This window comes from Schistocerca serialis, chromosome 5 (assembly GCF_023864345.2).
Source record: "Schistocerca serialis cubense isolate TAMUIC-IGC-003099 chromosome 5, iqSchSeri2.2, whole genome shotgun sequence".
NCBI lineage: Eukaryota > Metazoa > Arthropoda > Insecta > Orthoptera > Acrididae > Schistocerca > Schistocerca serialis.
The window spans coordinates 242880189-242894550 of record NC_064642.1 but is presented as its reverse complement, the minus strand read 5'-3'; the positions used below and the strand labels follow the sequence as shown (position 1 = coordinate 242894550).

The 14362-nt window shown below is 37.6% G+C and overlaps 1 protein-coding gene across 3 annotated transcripts in view; it reads right to left on the bottom strand.

Annotated features, from left to right (window-relative positions):
• The window catches only part of LOC126481536 (uncharacterized), a 245530-nt gene that overhangs the window by 200954 nt on the left and 30214 nt on the right, over window positions 1-14362 (bottom strand). For all 3 annotated transcript variants that reach the window (XM_050105346.1, XM_050105345.1, XM_050105347.1), the window contains one exon: window positions 10761-11778. In XM_050105346.1, coding sequence (XP_049961303.1) covers window positions 10761-11778 — 1018 coding nt within the window. The remainder of the gene's footprint in view (window positions 1-10760; window positions 11779-14362) is intronic.

Sequence of the window (14362 nt, the reverse complement as noted above, 5' to 3'; positions counted from 1 at the left end):
TTGGACCTAGTATCCCAGCTCTTGGTAAGTGATGTGGTCAAGCTATTTAGGTACACACTATGTCTCCATACTTTACGTACGATGGCCAGTATTACGATCAGAAAGATGGCACTGCAATGGGTAGTCCATTACCTCCAGCTGTTGCAAACCTCTTCATGGAAAATTTTGAAGATTTTACCTTTGACACATCAGCATTAATGTCTAGTTGTTTCTTTTGATACATTGGTGAAACATTCGTATTTGGCCCCACATACATGAGAAACTTTAAGAGTTCGTGGAACACCTAAATAGCATTAACAGTAACATCCAGTTCACCATGGACACAGAAAAAGACAATGCATTGCTCTTCCTCCACAGTCTCAACCACTACAACCAAAATGGATGCATTAGCCACAATGTCTACAGAAAGTCCACCCATACTGATCTGCACTCACACGCCATCCATCACCCAGCACAGAAGTGCACTGTTTTACAAACATTGGTGCATTGTGCAAGGATGATATCAGACACTGATAATCTGCTCCATGAGCAAGGTCTTCAGGAACAACGGCTATAACATACATTAAATAAATGAAGTGATTACAAACAAGGATCACAATAAGATCACCAATGAGAGGCAGGAAAAGAAACTTGCTTTCCTGCTGTTATGTGGTTCCATGTTGGGTAAGATAAGCTGATTGCTGAAAAAAAAAACCACAAGATTAAATTGATCTTCAGGCTTCCAACAAAAATCCATCAATCACTGAGATCAGTTAAAGATGCAGCAGGTGTCACAACACCTGGTGTCCACAAGATATCTTGCAAATATGGCCAGTCTTACATCAGACAAACAGTACACACAGTGGACTAATGCAGGAAGGAGTATGAGAAGTTTCATCACCAACACTATCCCAAGAAATCTGCTTTAGCTGAGCACTCTTTAGGAAATGGACACCAAATAAAATCTGATGAAAAATCTGTTGTGACTCACACTAACGGCTTCTAGGATTGTGAAATTAAAGAAGCTACTGAAATAAAAATGACCGATAACACCTTAAGTAGAGACGGTGGCCTGCAGCTCCACACAACGTGGGATCCACCAATATTGTGGTTGAAGCAGGCACATCAAATGCCAAGACAACATATGCCCATACACGGTGACGCCATGAGCACATATGATGTCACAGCCAGCAGCTAGTGTATATAAGGAGTATATCACCAGCCCACTAGCCCACTGGCAATCATACTACTTGACAATGGCCAAGGAGTGCTCGGCCAGCTGCTCATATAATTTTAGTCACTTGACATGGCTGGAAATCAGTGGAAGCAGTGAATTTTGCACAAACTAATTTGCGAGGAGGAGTAGCTAATAAATGTGACACATTAGTAATTGTATCCAAGCAAAGATGCATTCAGAAAATGTGATATATTTATTTTATTTTATTTTATTTTTTTAAATTAATTTTAAGACAATACTTCAGCTGTTAAATGCCCCCTCATAAATTTCAACAAGAAACATCATATAAAGTGCAGATTTGAGAGAGAAAATGTTGCACAACAGTCACTTTTATAGCCACATCTTTTAGAATGCCACTTCAACGATTCAGATAGGTGCTCTGGCCCCAGATCAAATCCACCCAGTGGATTAACAAAAAGGGCTATTGTGCCAGCCGTGAATATGGTTTTTAGATAGTTTTTCACAACCGACTAGATGAATACCAGGCTGATACCCAAGTCCTACCTCAGTTACACGATCTGCTAACATGCACACTTTCACGTGGATACCACTACATGTAAACAGTTTGGGGTACACATATTCCTCCCCAGAAGTAACAGGGTGGTGACAGGAAGAGTATCTGGACACTCCTTAAAATAACCATGACAAATCAATAGTAACTACACCGAATCTGAGTAAATGTCATATAAAAACAAACAGAAAAGAAGATTATTAGTGAATGAAAACAGGAAAAGTCAGTTAACTTTTCGAATTTTCACCTCTAAGATCTGACTTTACCTGTAGCAAAAATTGCAGAGCTTAGACATTTACGATTATCTTTAACAAGACTTCCAGTTCAGATTCTTATCAATACAAATGGCTACGAGTTTTTAATAATCTGTTTCATTTACTGAAATACTACTGTGACTTATTTTTAATAATATTGTCAAGCCTTGTGAGTTTGATCTAAATTCAGTGAAAAGAACTATTTTTGCTTCTTGGATATATGATAGAAGCTCACTAGCATATAATGAAAATGGAACTGGATCCCACATGTGTAGATGTAGATATGGTACAAATGTAGTGGTCAGCTCCACTCTCAGTTTCATGTTCCATAACTCTTTGTACAATTAATCATAATGATGTGGAACAGCTAATTTTACATTCACATATTACATATTCATCTGTAAATATGGCTACATGCTCACTTTTTTTTAATACACAGATGTGAGTTAGTAATTCCTACACACCACTTTTTACACTTTACAAAATGTAAATTCTTCTATTGAACGGAAGGAAGAGAGAAGAGAAACTTTTTTAGTTTGTTGTCAATTTTAAATTTACTGTCAGGCATTTTACATCATTGGTGAGTTATCAAAAACCTTAATTGCAGTATTATACACCCCTTTTTTGTGCCAGTGAAAACCTCAATTTGGAGTAATGGATGTATTTATTTTCTGGTAATTATGTACATCATTGTTCCTTTTGAATTGCAGCAGTTTATTTACAACAAACTTCATGAGAAAGCAAATGTAATGTGAAGCAGTAGTCAAAATGCCTAACTCAAACATATGTCTACAAGATGAACGTGGGTAAGTAGCACAAGTCATTTTCAAGCAATGAATACTTTCTTTCTTAAAAATGAGTTACCACATGACATTACTGAACGAAAACACACAAAATACATCAACTTAGAATCTCTCTGCCCAAGATTTGCAATGATTCAAAATGTAAATTTAGCTGAACTAATTTGTTTTTGGCATTAGAAAATGTGTTTTTCTCATTTAAATTCTCATCAATATGGACACCTAAAAATTCTGAAGTTTCCACTCATCACTGTAGTTATTATTTCCTCACAATATGTTACTCTTTTCACCTGCCCAGATATCCGTGTATATGAAAGCACCAACTTCCAGCATGGGGAGGTGTGCCACCTTGGATCAAATCCACCCGGCACGTTAACAACAAGGATTGATGGGCTGGTCAGCCTAGATGTAGTTTTTAGGTAGTTTCCCCACATCCCACCTAGTGAATTCTGGGCTGGTACCCAAGTATCACCACAATTATACAATTCACAAACATTTATAAAACTTTTGCTCACTTTCATATGAATATCAGGTAAACACATGGGGTACGCATATTCCAACCCAGGAGGTAACAGGGGAACAGAGTGGCGACCCTTAAATTAACCACGCCAATCCGTTGCTAACCATGCCGATCCTCCACCAATGTGGGGCAAAGGCACACAAAAAGGCAATGAATGTGTTACATTTATCAGTGGTGTAGTATCTCTAGATGTACACATCTGAATGTGGTGTGTCTTTTTGAAATTGAAAGCACGACAATTCACAGAAAAACCACTCAACAATAATTTTAAGAATGTTATTAACCATTTCTTTTTTTTGCTGTATGTATGTTTCGACTAACTACAATATTTGTGAAACCAACAAAAAGAATTAATTCTGCTTGTTATATATTAGACAGGTCATTTACATATATGACAAAACCATAGTGGGCCCTAGATTGAACCACTTAGAAAACCGGAAGTGATTTTTCCCCTGCTTACATTGGTTCAATTTTTAGGTAGAATATTCTGCAGCCTTTTGGTTAGATATGACAGTATCCATTGGTTGGCTACACCATCAATTCCATGAAACCTTAGTTTATCAACAAGAATATTGAGATTCACATTGTCAAGTGGCTTAGATACAGAAAATACCAATCAGTGCTATTTTCGTATTTGAAGCTTGTAAAATTTGGTGAGTGAATGTGTGAATGGGGTTCTCACTTGAACAATACTTTTGAAATCCAAATTGTAATTTACTGGGAAAGCTATTGTTGGTCAGATGGGATACTACTATAGAATACACCACCTTCTTAAAAATTTTGGAAAATGATGTCAGTAGTGGAACCAGTTAGTAGTTATTAACATGTCTACTGTCATCTTTCTTTTGGAAGGGTTTAACAATGGCATATTTTCATCTCTGGAAAAATGGACTCAGTCAGAGAAGCATTACTTATTTAAGAAAAAAGGAACAGTCCTTATCCTAGAGGAACATGTCTCTAGTATTCTGCTGGAAACATCACCGAATCCCAATCAGCTTTTATTTTTCAGAGACTATATAATTTTCTTATTTTTATGACGTTAAGTTGGCTACATGACTGAATTTTATGAGATTTGCTTTTTCAACATATTTCTTTGGTTTTTTCCTTCGACTGTTGATCCCAACATTTTCTACTACATTTAGGAAATGGTTATTACATTGGAACCTCGATTTTGCTTTCTCTGATTTTACATTTTTCATGATTTTACGCAACACATTTGTAGCCCCTGTGAAATCCCTTAAGATAAATGCTAAAAATTCCCTGATTTTACATTTCTTCCTAGTAAAATTTACATCACTTCTATGTTCTTACTTGACGTCTCACTTGAATTCATCCTGTTTTTTTCCTAATGTCATTTGATGGGACTGAACGAGTTATACATGGCACAAAAGACAGACAGTTCACACCACAGGTGGTTGTGGAGTTAAGAGAATATTTTACACTGTTGTAGAGAGGAGAGACATGAGAGAGGAAATGCCGACATAAACCACGACTGGCGTTGCCAACACAACTTGCAACATTTAGCTTCATCATGCAATTATGATACAACTACTGCTAGGTTGCAGCAGCAATGGAAAATTAGGACAGCTGACGAAGTTTCCTGGACCGAGCCAATAAGTGACGAAGAGGCCCAACCACCTACCCACCTTTTTTTGTGCTACTTATAAATCAGTCTCCTCTTTTTGAATGTTTTTTCCAATGTACTGTATTCAGCAACAATATTTATCACCAACCTTTTAAATTCTAACACCAAGTCTCAAAGAATATGCTTGGCCAGTTCCAACTAGTGAGCTCTTATTGGTTGGCAACTTATTATATCATCCAACAGCCAGTGCAGCCACCATACCACACTAACACAAGTAAAATGAGCTTGCCTGTTGGATGTGTGGAGAGGGTAAGTGGTCCTTCAATGCCACGAGTGCAGGTAGGACTGAAAGCATTTTGCAAAGTGTTGAAAATATATTTTTTGTGCAGACCACGTGCTACAGCAGAGATGTCACACAGAAACAGAACAAAAGTTTTGTGATAGCACATTTTAAAAACTTCCACATTCAAATCCAACACAATACAGTTGCAACTACTACATACACTACTCACATATATATTTTGCACCTCACACTGTAGATTGGAAATATTGGCAACAGTGATAAAAGACTTGAAGCAAAACTGTAGTACCCAAGCTTTGAAGCTAAACTGTAGTACCCAAGCTTTGTTTTAAATTTACACTTTACACTGTGTACAGAAATTCACTGAGACTTCTCATAAGCTTGTAATGTCAATTGGGGAAGTAAACTCACTTCTTCACATCTCTGTTTCCCTCATCGAGAGAGGGTAAAAGACAAACCCCACATATTAGATTTCAATGCCTTTCACCTTACTTCACAGTTTTCATTTTAATTCACCATGTTCATCAACTTTTGCTTTTTTCTGGGTGAGCACAAAGGAAAGTACTCCCAAAATGCATGTCTTGAAGTAAATTTGTTACTTTAGCATGTCAGAAAATAGTTCAGTTATCTTGTACCCAGATACCAATATCAATCTTTTGACAAGTTTTTATTTACTGTTACACATTTGTGATTTTTTTAAAATAACTAATGAAATTCATTACCACAAATTGTTGTACAAACACTGTATTGTACATTTAATTTCCCTCATGTGCATTGATTTCATACAATGTATTTGACAGGATTACAATTTTTAATCAATTATGCCAATTACATACGCTTTTGCTCATATTTTGGGGGTTTTAATGTTTTCCTTAATTCTACATGTTCCTCAATTTTGCATTTTTAAGTCTGAACTGCACGGAAATGTAACATAAGGGTTTCAATGTATTAAACATACCTGTTAACTGTGGCTGATCATTGATACTGCTACCATTTAATCAACAGTGATGTTATCCTGTTCTGTAGCCTGTCCTCCTGTCTCTTGTTTTATTACATTCCACAGAGACTTAAGTCTGTTGTCAGAGTTATTGATTTCTGACATAATGTGTCTGTTCCTTGAGTTTTTAGTGGCTTTTCTTATTAATTTTGATTAGCTTTTGTAGTGTGCAACTACTACAGAATCTTTACTTGTTCTTGCCAACCCTTTTTCTTCCATGAGGTTCTTGAATCCCTCTACTGATCCATGCTTTTTACATGGCTATTTAATATCTGACTAGGTTATGCAGAAAGCTATTTTTAAATAATGAAATGAATTTATCATGGAATAGATTAAAATTTCAGTCAGCATTTGGTTCATTTAAATTTCATCCCAAGTCATCTTTTATTAGCACTTCTTAAAAACATTGTCTTGGAGTCACACTGTAAGGCACTATCTTATGCTGTTTCATTGGGTGCATTCCCCGTGTTCCTTAATGCAACACTCAGACTGGAAATATGCCTGTTGACTGCAATGTATTGCATATGTGAATGGAAATATCACATACATCTGAACAACAAGATTTTAGTATTTTACTTCAAATATTGTCAGCTCTGTGAGTGATGTAGTTAACTGCATTCTTAATTTCACTGGAGAACATGGAGTAATTGTAACTGACTGCATGTGTATTTTTGCATATATTCTATTTCTTTAACCCTTGGACTAACCACACCAAGCTACTACAAGAAATTATTATCAAGTACATCACTTAACTGATTTCTAGTATTTATTATGGGCTGTTTTCTTCAATAGCACAGTACTCACATTCCTTAACGGATTTTCCAGTTTCTCTTTCAACTACTGCTGAGTTATTGATTTCAGACATTATACAGACAATTCTTTTTTTACTTCTTAATGTCTTTTCTTAAGAGAGTGCAGTCTTTCTCATAATATGTAATCAGTCCTACTTTTCTTGTTCCAACCATTTCAAATGGCTTCCTTTTCATTGTTCATGATATTTTGATTTATTCTTTATTGATGTGTTATCAGTGCTAAACTGTGTATTCTTGAGAAACTACCTCTTAAAGACTGATAGAAACTCACCTATATAATACATTAAAACTGGAACTGAAATCTGTGACATTATACATATCCCCCCAATCAGCTTCCTGCAAGGCTGTCTTCAAAATTTCTGTTACCTCTTCATTAATTGTTCTCTATCAAATGGCTTCATTGTAACAATTATTTAGAATGGCTAGTTGGCATCATGGTCATAGAGACCATTCACAAGCTGATAAAAATTTACATCACTGATTAAGCATTCACCCACAATAGTGTTGGCTGTTAGTGTGCTCGTTTCTTACAAAGGAAAATTAGCAACAGATATCATTGTATAATTGTTAGTAATGTTTCTAAATAGTTGCTTTAAGCTGAATCTTTCAGAAAATTAACATTAAAATCTCCACAGTCTATCATCTGCTGTCATTCATCTGGCAATTGAAACAATAATTACTCAAATTTTTCAAAGAATATTTTATGTTCTGCAATGTAGATCTATGTTGTTGTTGTGGTCTTCAGTCCTGAGACTGGTTTGATGCAGCTCTCCATCCTACTCTATCCTGTGCAAGCTTCATCTCCCAGTACCTACTGCAGTCTACATCCTTCTGAATCTGCTTAGTGTATTCATCTCTTGGTCTCCCTCTACAATTTTTGCCCTCCACACTGCCCTCCAGTACTAAATTGGTGATCCCTTGATGCCTCAGAACATGTGCTACCAACCGATCCCTTCTTCTAGTCAAGTTGTGCCACAAACTCCTCTTCTCCCCAATTCTATTCAATACCTCCTCATTAGTTATGTGATCTACCCATCTAATCTTCAGCATTCTTCTGTAGCACCACATTTCAAAAGCTTCTATTCTCTTCTTGTCTAAGCTATTTATCGTCCACCTTTCACTTCCATACATGGCTACACCCCATACAAATACTTTCAGAAAAGACTTCCTGACACTTAAATCACGTAGATCTAATTGTAATAATCATAAAAGATAAAAGACTTTTTGGTAGCAGTAATTCACAAACACAGACTTCCAACTGATTAAATACGCATAAACTACTGGTTCAATAGATATGAACTAGATATTATTTTTAACATACATGAAAAAAAAGTCCTTTCTCAATATTCCCTACAGAAATAGGCAGTCAATTTATAATCTCCTCTATTTAACATATGGATTCCTGTCTTTACACAATGCTCAGACAGAGACAACATGTTAACTTTTGACATTCTATACTGTGTAAACAGATAACAAATTAATTAACTTCATTTCTAGTCCTCTAAGAGTCTAATGACCCTGGACAAGTTTATTCAAACAAATTTGTGCGTGCCGCTTCATCTATCAGTACTACGTTTTTAGCAGTAAGTCTATGCTATTTAGTATAAAAAAGGCTCAACTCTCACACAGGTAACCACAGGAATTATACAAGGGCTATTCAGAAAGTAGGGAACGTTTCCGTCTGACGGCACTAGGTGCACCCCGATCACGTATATTTTGGTATGTGCGTGCTGTTCAGTCTGTATCCATCGGTGACAGTGGAACGTCTCTGCGCATCTGGTTTTTCCGATATTCGAATTTGAAATGTGTGCTGCAATTGAAAATACGGCCAGTTGTGAGGTGCGGTCTGTGATATGGTTTTTGTTGGCAAAAAAATCTAAAACCTATAGAAATTTATCATGAACTGTGCGAAGTGTACGGAAACAACGTAATGAGTGAACGTTCTGTCTGGAAATGACACATTCGATTTAAAAATGGCCAAATCATCGTTCATGATGAAGAGAAGAGTGGACGCCTGAGCACTGTGATTGATGATCTTGTCGCTAAGTTGATGAAACGATTCGTGAAAACCGCCGCCTCACAAAAACTGAGATTTCACTTTCTTTTCCACAAGTTTCACGGACTTTGTTGTTTGAAATTGTCACTCACCACAAATTTTGTGCACAATGGGTGCCCAAAACACTTACAGAGCACCATAAAGAACAGCAAATAGGGCAACGCTGACATTTCTGGAGGCCTACCACAAACATGGTGATTCATTACTAGATCGAATCGTAAACGGCGATGAGACTTGGGTGAAACACATCAATTGCAAGGCAAAATTACAGTCCATGGTGTGGTGGCACACAAGGTTCCCCCCCTCTCCACTCAGATCCCTAGTCAGTGCCTCAATATCAACTATTACTTGGCCAAGGTAAGCACTATTTATGACCTGGTACCCTGATCTTAGTTTTTCCTGCAGCTGTTGGCCTACACCCCTGTCATGACTGCTAACTAGCAGTAATGCCTTTCTTTTTCTCCTGAATTTAGTTTCTGATTTGTCTCTTAAAATTCTTATTAATGGTCTGCTGTGGCTTACTTTCTTTTATATCTGTATCAAGCGTCTTCCCTCCAACAGTAAGCAGTCAATACCCGTAGTTCAAGTGCATGGAACTTGTACTAAATACGATTAGCAGGAGATACTGAACATACAGAGAGGAGGACAGCATGAGCAGGTCACAGGTTTGTTTGACCAACAAGAGTGTGTCACTGAGATGCTGAACTATCAGATTCTTAAAGATTGATGTAAATTATTGCTAGAAAGTATACTAACAATGCCTCATGAAGTGGCATCAATGATGACTCTACAAATATAAAACAACCCCCTACATGTCACTCCCACAGGGACTGCGAAGATAAAATTACATTAGTTACAGCATGCACAGAGGCATTTAAACACGCACTCTTCCTGCACTCCATATGTGAATGGAACCAGAGAAAGCGCTAACAAACAGTACAGTGGGGTGTATCCTCTGCCATACACTTCACAGTGGTTTGTAGAGTACAGATGTAGATGTAGATGGACATGAAGGTAACAGACCTCTCCCCGTTTCCTGTTACCTTTTGCAAACAAGACCAAGTTTATCCAGTGTTTATTGTAAACAAATTTAAACTAGGGAAGGCAATTTCCCTTCTAATGAACTTTCACTGTTAAAGCAGAATATGACTGGAAATGTGGTATTTTTGTAATATTAACTGGAAAAGGCACTAACACACCCATTTGCTCTTTAATATTGTGAATACCCCAATTAACAACTTAAATTTATGGCAACACAAAATGACAGTATCTTGTCTGCAACTAAAGATGTGCTTCCTCACTCCATTCCACCCTGATAGATATAAGCTGGCAGCTTGCTACTGAATAAGAATTAAGTGTGCATAAAATTTATGAAGAAAAATATGACAAAGAAACTTATCTAGCTATATAGTTTGAAATATGTTGAAAATTCCTCTGTTACTATGTATCTAACTTGTTTAAAAGCAAAATAAATTAGCCGTTCATGACAGTAAAGAGAAGTCAATACAAGTATTTGTAGGAAATTATGTTTCAATATCTGTCAGTCATGGCCTTGACAACAGATTTTTACTACAAAAAACATAACCACTTTGGCAATGGACTGGTCTCTGCTGACAGTGTGTGCACACTATTAATCGCGCAGAGGAAGATAAACACTTAAAACTTTTAATGAAATTACACAAATTCACAATGCTTAATTTTCCCTTACCCTGCAAAATCAGCATTGAGGCAGGTTGCGTTGGATCTAGTTCATCAATGCAGTTACTATCCTTATCATAAGCATCAAGGATGGGAGTTGTAGGTTGTGCTGCAAGTACATTTCTGTCTTCAGGAAGCCTTGTCTTTGCAGGGGTCTGTGGTAATGGATGAATACCAGGAACTCCAGGGCTGACAATGACATTGCCACCGCTTACAGGAGAGCCATAATTTTGTCTCAAACATTTTTTATGCCTCATATTTTCTGTTCTTCTCAACAGATCTCTTACAACACGACGGCCTCGCATGAGCATACACAAACTTTCAGTATTGGTAATTTTTCCAGCACTAGCCTCCCCTGTTTCATTCACTTTTAAGTTACGTTTACAGAGTTTCTTTGCTGTTCTACTATTACTTCTTTTGGCTGACACAGGAATTCGTTTTGGTGTGACAAAACTGTCACCACTGTCAGTCTTATTAGCAGACCTAACAGTTGAGGCAGGTGTACAGTTACTTTCACAGTTTTTAGGTTCAATGTCATCCCACTGTAAAAACCCATCAGCTTCATTTAATTCGGGGCAGTCAGCAAAGAAATCATGTTGAGGATTATAAGTCCTAATGCATTTATTGGCAGATCTTTTTGAATGAGAATTTTTTTTGCCTGTGGACAGTGGAGTACCAATCAATGCCACAGGTGACAAAGCACTATCATTTTCTTCATCACTGTCACTATCTCCAGATTCTTCACTGCTTGAACAATGGTTGCTTTCCAGCACTTCCATGGCTTCTGCTTCATTCTCCTCAGCAGCTGATCGTAAAATGGAAGAAATCTGGTGTCTTCTGTGCCCCACACTGTTTACACTGTCACAGTCTTGTCCGTACCTTTCACAATCTTCGGCCAAACATGTTTGCATTATACTTGGAGACTCAAATGACTCATTACAGAAACTCACTGAACTAACTTCTAATGCATTTTCTTCAGAAGTTTCTTCTTCTGCATGATTTGCTTCCAATTCCTCATCCATGGCCATCTGGAACAAATAAGAATTATAGTCTACTCTTGCTCTTTCGCTCTTTCTATACACTTGACACACATTAAACACAATGGTATACACTATAGTTAATAGCACTTTAAAGAAAAGTAAGAGACGTTCAACTGTTACACAAGGATGCAACAAGCATGATCAGCATAATGAAATGCTTCGCCTTTTACATTTGGTAGCTTTGTTTCCATTTTTGTTCTACTTTTTTTATACATGTTTTTCGGAAACTTATTGTGGAGTGGGTTCACCTTGGCGTAAGCAAAGCAATGAATGAAATGCATACTTTCTGTAGGTTATAAAAATAAACAGCACATTACCTTAGAATATTTCTTAATAAACAGCACATTACCTTACAATATTTCTTAATAAACAGCACATTACCTTAGAATATTTCTTTTATTATTAAAAAATTATCTACATGCAAGAGCTCGCATTAAAACCTAGGATATCATGAAAGTCTTTTAGTCACAAAATTACTGATACACAGTAAAATGGCGAATAAACAACACATCTACTCATCTTATGGTGTGTGTCAAGAGGGCATTACTGATACCTCATACCTCCTCCCCCCTCTTCCTGTTCAATTATGAAATAATAGCTGAGAAGAACAGCTGTCAGTAACTCTCCTTATGGGCCCTGATCATCCTGTTGTGGTCATTTTGCACAATGTGGAAAGGAGAAAGTATTATGTTGCCCAACACTTCTCAGAATGTACACTCTCTAATAACAATACACTCCTCCATGGCCACAATTTCTTCTCTTAGCATCTGCTTGGTGGTCCACTCCCTAACACTATTGTGCTTCAAAACTGTGACAAAAGGCAGTGCCCTACTTTGGATCTCCTACCTCTGCTATTTGTCATACCTCGTAATGGCCCCAGAAAGACAAACAATACTAAAATTGTGTGTGTGGATAAATTAAATTTATTTAGGGTTCTTCCAATGAACCACAGTTTCGAGGTTGCTTTTCCTACCTGCAGTTCTACATTGTCATTTGATCTTAAGTCACATGTAACCACACAAAGAAAATGGAATGACCATAACATAAAATGCAGATGGCAATATTTATGAGAAACTCTCTCAAGAATAAACACCAAATTATAATTTCTCTGTGGTGCAGTTTCATTCTTCCAGAAATAAAGTAGAATAAAAAAGTAAATATATGAAGGAGGGTGTGAGGATAACAAAGATGAGGACTGTAACACAGTCATGAAAGTTACGGAGATCTACTAAGTGCAAAGACTGCTTTGATGCAGCTCTCCACACTGAACTATTCTGTCCAAGTCTCAACATTCCTGTGTAACTACTAGAGCTCTGCATTTCGATGAAAACAACCGCTCGAGCGTTTCCCATTTCATGCTGCTGCTCGACGGCTGGGAAAGGCCCACACTGCGATACAGCTGTGGCTGTCTAATTCACCATGTGGCCGGTTGTCCTCCACCTCTCGGTTATCGGCTGGACTGTCGAGCACTGCCGGGCGCTCGAGCGTACTCACAATCTCGGACGGTGACAGTACAACCACCGCACGCTCTACAGTGCCGAATCGCATTAGAAACCGTGTGTAAATGCAGTTGACGACCTGGCTTTGAGCAGCACAGACAGCGTTATGGATAAACCAAGTATAGGTCGTAAATGTTCCATTCATGAAACGAAGAGAAGTATTATGGAGAGGATTAGGAGCAGCTCATTAGTCCTGAAGAAGAAAGACATGTTGGAAGGAGAGGCGAAAAGTGAAGCTTGGAAATCGTTTGCACTTTTAGTGGATCCTGTCACGCAGGCTTCTGCTGGTTTCGTGCAATGTACCACATGTGATACCATACTTTCATACCAGTCAAGCACAACAGGTATGATTCGGCACTGCAAAAGTAAATGCGGAGCAAAATTCCACCGGCCAAGTAGCATAAAGAAAGTTGTTGTTGATAGGTTGGTCGATATGAGTGGAATAGATTTGCTGTAACCCGGTGCAACAGTATACTGTTAATGCTCAATTCCGTCGTAAGTCAAATTGACGATATTCGAGATCTACTAGAATCCCGGGGGCAATCGACACTCTTAGAAACCTTCCAAGAAGGGTGCGTACGAGACATTGTCACTTTTCTAACCCCCTTTAAAGAAGCGAGTTTGGATTTGGAAACTGCAAAGATAACAACGCTGGAACGTGTGCTGCCGTGGTACAAGAGTCTGTTACATCATTGTGAACCAATAGACGGTGACAACGAGGTAAGAACACTTTCTATAGGTTACAATCCTTTATACAACTGTTGAATTATCAGAGTGCAGTTATGTATATTGGGTTTCCTTTTCAGCTCATGGCGAAAATAAAAATGAGAGCAGCATACTTTATCACAGATAAGTGCAAAATTGAGGCTATCCATTATGTTGCCACGGTTCTATGGCCATCACGGCATCATTTGAAGAAACTCACAGCAGACGAAAAGCAAGCTGCGTATGCTGAAGTTCGACAATTGTACTCAGAACTCCCGGAAAATGGTAAGGTTCATTCACTGAAACCGAATGTTTGTTTGTCTAATCTGCCATCTTTCATTAGATCAACATTTATTACGTCTATAATG